Here is a 6,729-nt window from a genome sequence, read left to right on the forward strand (position 1 = left end):
TGGCTTTTTTATTTTATTTATATATTTATATATTAAATCCCTCGATTGTCCTATGCGTTGACAGCGGCGTTCTGCGTGTCGTTTCGCACGCGCGTAGCGCACCGAAATATATAGGTATGCTTTGCGCTATGTTTGGATTAAATATCATTGCGATTTCGTAGTCCTCATGCCTAGTGTGTAAATATGAGTTCTACATAGCAAGCAAGCGACTAACACAATAGCCGGATGCGCATCGGCTACTTCGAACAGCGGTTGTATTGCTTCATACCTTTAATTTCCAAAGTGAGAGCGGTCTCCTACGGAGGCGTGATAACATGGAAAGTGGAGCTTTATTGTAGATTTTGTCAATCAATTTATATTTCTCCGGAACAGCACTTTTTGTGAATGAAAGGTACTATACATCCTCCTGTACATACGTCATTGTATGTGTACAACCAAAGAGAATTATAATATATATGGAAAGTGTACAACAAGATCACTTTGAGAAGTAAAGGCGTGAGCTTTAACAAATAAACAAACTCATTTTTATAATACATTGTTACGCGCCGCTGTACTAGCCGATGGCTTCGGACCTTTTTGGAAATATCCGACTACACTGACAGTCTGGGTGGAGAGGAAGAAAGTCACACCGTGACAATCTGAGTTCTTTGATCTGAGTTTTTCTTTTTGTTTTTAGAATGAAAAATAATTTGTCAAAGTAAAAACTGTATTTAGAAAAAACAGTTTTTATTACAAAAAATATACTGATACAAAAAATATAACTAAAATACGAAAAGTACGTTTCTTGTTTCACAACATATTAGAATATTTGGTACGCACCTGGTTTCCCTTTCCTCGCATTGAAGATAAGAGGGACGTAAGCATTTCTATTTTAGACGGCCGGGATTCGTGGCAAAAATAATTTGGGAACACTTGCTCTTTTCTGCTGAATATCTGGTTTTGCTACACTTTTGCAGGGCACATTTTAACATGGCAGGCGTGTGCTCCCGGTCTGACGTTGCATAATAAAAATCACAACAGGTGTGTGGGTCTAGTCAGCGTGTTAATATTCAATGCCGAATCAGAATAAAACAACGGAAACCCTTAATTATTCTAAGCTATATGCTTATTATTTATTCGTATAAATTACAATTATATTAAATCTTAAAAGCTAAAAGAAATCTTGAGCTTTTAACCGTGTGCGCTTGAACACATTTATCTGCAGCAAGTTGTCTGTGAGGTTGTTATTTTCTGTTCCAGGCTCTGTGGTTTTAGCTTCCCCTAATGTTCGTTGCGGTGTCTTCTTGTTGATGTTTGGTGTAGCGACTAATGGTCTGGTTTGTGTGGGCGTCCTTTTAGGTGTAGGCGTCCGGGACAATATCCCCATGTTGCTCGGAGTTAGTTTCAGGCGCGGCGATAGTAAGTGTTTTGCAGCCAATTTTCTTGCAGCCGGTGACATGCTTGCTAATCTTTCTGTATTAGATCTGAAACTATATAAAACGCTGTTATCATGTAATTGCAATTATTCCTATCTACATATTGTCAATAATGCATAGAATTTAGAGCAATGAAATAAAGATGTTTAGTAGTATTATGAAATGGCCATATTTCGAGGGGTGTTATGAGTATGTACCTGGGCGTGCGCGGCGTGCGCGGCGTGCGCGGCGAGTGCGGCGAGTGCGGGTCGCGCGCGGCGAGCAGCGCGTCGTGGCGCGGCGTGGCGGCGCGGCGGCGGCGCGCGGCGCGGTCGGCCAGCTGCAGCGCGATGCGCTCGCGCGCGCCGCCCTCCAGCATGCGGTACGCTGCGCCCGCGCCCACACTGCGCACACGTACGGAACGCTCAGCACAAATACAAATTAACTTGATTATAATATTATGTACATGTGTTGTATGAGAAAATAAGTCTAGTCAAAGTTGATACTTGATACATTCTTCAAATAAATGTTGAATCGCTTTACTACAAGTTTTACGTTGACACTTACGCTGGCAGCGGTGTATCCCCGCCGTCCAGTCTAAAGGGCGTGCCTTCGATCTCTCCCCAGGTCATGAGCGGGGACTGGTCGGGCCCCTCGCCCGGCCGCGGCGATGGGGTCGCCACGTATGAGTACTGACCTCCCGGCTTCTCCGACGTTAAACTCACGCCGTCTACGCCGATTTTACCTGATATACTTGCATCCTGAGAAAAAAATATGGTGAAACTTGAAACAAAAACCCACCTCATTTTAATGTACCTAAATAATATACAATTAAGTATGAATGGGAACAAAAAAAAACATAGTTCAAAAATCTTACTGTAAAATAGGCTCCAATACAAATTTATAATTTAAGAGACTTTAATAGAAATTCCTTGTTTATTGAATGAATTTTTTGTCCACTGATTGTCACAAATTGGCCAAGAGTGAAACAGAATTGATGGAACCGCACCTGAGTCCTCGCGATGGCTATGATGGCCTCCTTGTTCTTGGCGTGATCGAATGGCGGTGCCGTGAGACGCGTGTTGCGATGCACCAGCTCGGGCTTCGGCGGCGGTTGCTGCGACTCCGCCCCGTCCGGCACGTACATGATGTAATTACGCGCCTTATATGCCCATGTGTCCAGCTATGACATATAAATAAATAAATCTATTTTGTAATAATTAATTTAAAAGTAAAACTGTTTAGACGGCGCAATTATAGCAATAATCGTCAAATTGTATCATACTGTTTAAACGCAGGGGAAACTAAAAACATGCATAAGATTATGTCATACGATAATAGTTCGAGAAACTTTCTCATCCACTAGGACTACTTGTATATGATGCCATTTTTGCTCAAATGTGCTGGTAATATATATTTTTAAATCAATTAAAATGTTGATGTACTATTAATATTACCCTGAATATAATTATTCTCCTTTTAATTAATATTTAATATTTTGTTTTTCCTATACAATATACGCTATCAAGTCATTTTCGTATACTAGCATAAAAAGTTTAAAGACTATACCTCATGCGGTCTTTCAGTTTGATCTGCCTGTTGTTCAATAGACGGCAGGGCCTGCGCTGCGGAGACCAGCGCCGCTGACGTCACTTCCGCCTGCAGCTGCGGCGCCAACTTTGTGGCGCGTTTCTTATCTTCTAAAGCTATCACTCGGTTATAGCTTGCATTGTCTTCACTTGTGTGACTGGCCAGAAAAGAATCTGTAATATTTTTTTTTACAATTTATATGTTATGAAGAATTTCTTCTACAGCTCTGCCTTTCTTAATAAAAGAAAAAGGTAAGCTTGTAAGGGATTGCTGCATATGTTTATAAAGTGTGATTATAAAAACAATATTGATTCAAGATTGTAGTAAAAATTTTTACTGTACAAGGTTTATATTATGGATTTTATTTTCCATTATAATCAATGTTTTTGTAGTGGTGGATTTTCAGTTATGATTAAGATTTGTTCCAATAGAATAAAACATTTATTTTACGTAAAAAAATATTAATTTCTATTTTTTGGCATGGCAATTTTTTTTAATGATGATACATTTTCACATAATGGTAATTAACAATCTTATCCTTATTTACTCACATAACAATCCAAACACAAAAGCAATTTCCACATATTTTTCTTCTCTTTAAGAAAAAGCAAAAGGTTTGAAAATAGCATTTATTATTTGGACGCTACTATTTTAAAGTATAAAGCGATAGCCTAATTGGGTTGGAACAGACTGCCAAGACAAATGTCTGCAGGTTCAAAAATCAAGGGCACACACCTCTCGACTTTTCTTAAAATTATGTGTATATTCTTTGTGAATTATCACTTGCTTTAATGGTGAAGGACACATCATTAGGAAACCTGGAAATCTGAGAAATTCTCTATAGGAATTTTGAGGATGTGTGAAGTCTTCCAATCTGCACTAGGCCAGCATGGGCACTAAGACCTAATCCACCTCAGTAGTAGAGGAGACCTGAGCCCAGCAGTGAGAGAGTATACAGGGCTGATATATTATTTTAAAGTAAACTTACATACCTAATGAATGATTGTCTATGATATCCTTTGGTTTCTCTACATTGCCTTCTTTTATAGACTCTGGCCTCTCCTCTCTAATTGTTGGGGCTGGGGTGAACGGCCTGTCCACACCTGGAGTATCAAATGTTGCTGGAGTGTTGTCTGCAAAAATAAATTAAAGGTTATGTCACATGATTGGGTTGTGTTGTGGTGCATGTATTATGTTTATAAACAATAACAATAAATGTTGGATTCAAAATGAAATCAAATATAGCAAATGTGGTGTTCGAGCTAATTGAACAATGCTTATGCTTGTGATGACTGCCACATTATTCCACTTACTTCTTCCTTTACATGGTCTCTTAAGTTAATATTTTGGAGACCATTAGTAGCCATTTGTAGTGTGTCCCATAAACATATTCTGGCATCCTATATATTAGTAAAATATATTCATGTCTTTTTAAAATTGTTTTTAAAAACAAATTCGCACACACACACATATTCTGTCTCATTATCACCAGTCAAAGATAGCGGGCACAAATTCTAGATTACAGGTTGATACTTGTAGAATAACCTAATATCACCGCCCAACCTGGAGATCAAACTCATAACCTCACTACTTTAGTTGTAACATAATACAATAACACCACCAAGGTAGTTAGTCAAGCACAAATTGCATAAATTAATTAGTCATGCAGTACATCTCTCACGTATATCTGAATACTAAATTTCCTCCTTGTTCATGATTGACAGAGTACTTACAAGGATCTGTAGGTGGTCTTTGCCCACTGTATTTTCTGGTAATTTCGCGAAGTCTTTCATAATCCTTGTTCTCTGTGGCCTCCAGGAAATCGTTTTGTGCCTTTAGTTTTTCGAGGTCCGGGAAAAAGTCTCTCTGGATTATCTTTGCTATGCCCTACACAAAAAAAATAAGTCGTCAATAAGAATAAAAAACAGAAGCTCACATTCCTGTACATGATACTGGGATGACAAAAATTTTAAAAATTCACCTCTACGTAAAGTTCTTCGTCTAAAACATTAGTTTTTTTTACTGTTTTCTTCTTGGGTACCTTTGGCACTTTGAAAATACTGCTCTCAGATTTTAACAATTTCATATTTTCCAAAGCTGCCACCCCCGGTCTAGGGGATTTATCGTTTTCTGACATTTTATTTGATATTACGAAAATTCAATTAAAAATATGGTGTAAAATCCAAAAATTCACAATATGTTACTAATTTATTTACACAATACTTTGACACAATACAAATGTTGAGAGTTGAAACGTCAAATAGTGACATTTGCCTTTTTTTTTCTCTGTGGTAAGGCCTCAGAACAAGAACAAGCAGGTAAGGCGCGCTTTGCGCATCTTGGCAGATGCGCAAAGTCAACGTTTTTTGCTTTTTTGGTTGCACAGTTTGTAAAGTAAGTTTCGGTTGCGGTTATACTTGATAAAATAAATTTTAAGGGAACAAAGTACGACGCCAGCACCATCTAGTTAAAAATTAGATTAAATAAATCAATTATTTCCTGCGGCATCAAATTACCGGGATAAGAATTACGCAGTAGGTATGTATCACAGGCTACTTAGAGATACTACGTATGTATGTATTCATTCAGTACAGGGTCTATGCGAGAGTGTCAAATTTCAATATGGGGCATTCCACGTGAAGCGGGCACGAAAAAAAACTCGATGTCTCAGATTTTCGTAATATTTGATTATGTTATACCTGTATATGTCCTCGATCCAGATACAAAATATTATTAAAGTATAAAGCCTGGTAAGCGAGTTAAAGGACTATGAAGTTTTGACTGGCCGGCTGGTATACGCCACTTCGAATCCAATTATCAAGTTTTTAAATGTTACAATAAAATAAATAAAGCAATGAAATAAATACTTCATTTAATGAGCTTTTTTATTGTATTTTTGGAAATGAAAAAATGTTTTTTTTTTTTTGAAAAAAATGTGTTTGAAAGTTTCAAACTTGAATTTCACAAAGTTGGCATATTTATAATTTTTTTATTTTTTTTTCTAAAAATAGCTACTATTGTATAGATAATCCCTGCGAAGTTTCATAATGGGCTGAGAAGTAGTTTAGGAGCTAGACCGATTACAGTGCCGAAGCGCGGCGGTCGCCAGAAAGAGAGAAGTAGTAAAAACTTTCAATTAAACTAAATACTTTCAATTAGAGTATTTTATCATGTTTTGCATCGCTCTAACGATTCAATTACATCTGATTATAATATAAAAAAATATATTTATATTACTGACGGTGCACAACAACATTTGAAACTTGGCAAGGATAATCTATATACAATATTGGCTATTTTAGTAGAAAAAAGTTATTATATAAATATGCCAACTTTGTGAAATACAAGTTTGAAACATTAAAATATATATGAATAATAATAATAAATAGTAGTAGTATTAATAAATATGAGTTTGTGGCATTGATGTTCTAGCCTATATATATAAGCGGTCGGGTATCGTGATGGCTTTTTTTGATGCGTTATGTAAACTAGCCTGTGTCTCCAGGCGTTTTAGGTTACCACCGAGACCGTCAAATTGCCCTTCTGCCATGTGAAGTGGCACGAAAATGAAATTCTGCATCTTTACCACAATCCTGTTTGAAATATAACAAGTTAATACAATTAAATCTTTTTTAAAATGTTGTTGTGCACCGTCAGTAATATAAATATATTTTTTATATTATAATCAGATGTAATTGAATCGTTAGAGCGATGCAAAACATAATAAAATACTCTAATCGAAAGT

At 36.9% G+C, this 6,729-nt stretch overlaps 1 protein-coding gene across 1 annotated transcript; it reads right to left on the reverse strand.

The window, feature by feature from the left end:
- Nucleotides 1–1,079: 1,079 nt before the first annotated feature.
- LOC115450952 (splicing factor ESS-2 homolog) lies at nucleotides 1,080–5,254 on the reverse strand. The gene is made up of 8 exons (XM_037436697.1): nucleotides 4,966–5,254; nucleotides 4,718–4,871; nucleotides 3,977–4,117; nucleotides 2,964–3,157; nucleotides 2,404–2,577; nucleotides 1,962–2,155; nucleotides 1,613–1,798; nucleotides 1,080–1,469 (listed from the first exon to the last, which is right to left on the reverse strand). The coding sequence occupies exons 1-8, from the start codon at nucleotides 5,119–5,121 to the stop codon at nucleotides 1,151–1,153; spliced, it is 1,518 nt and encodes a 505-aa protein (XP_037292594.1). The 5' UTR covers nucleotides 5,122–5,254; the 3' UTR covers nucleotides 1,080–1,150.
- Nucleotides 5,255–6,729: the final 1,475 nt, after the last annotated feature.

The sequence above is a fragment of the Manduca sexta genome, chromosome 9, assembly GCF_014839805.1.
Source record: "Manduca sexta isolate Smith_Timp_Sample1 chromosome 9, JHU_Msex_v1.0, whole genome shotgun sequence".
Lineage (NCBI taxonomy): Eukaryota > Metazoa > Arthropoda > Insecta > Lepidoptera > Sphingidae > Manduca > Manduca sexta.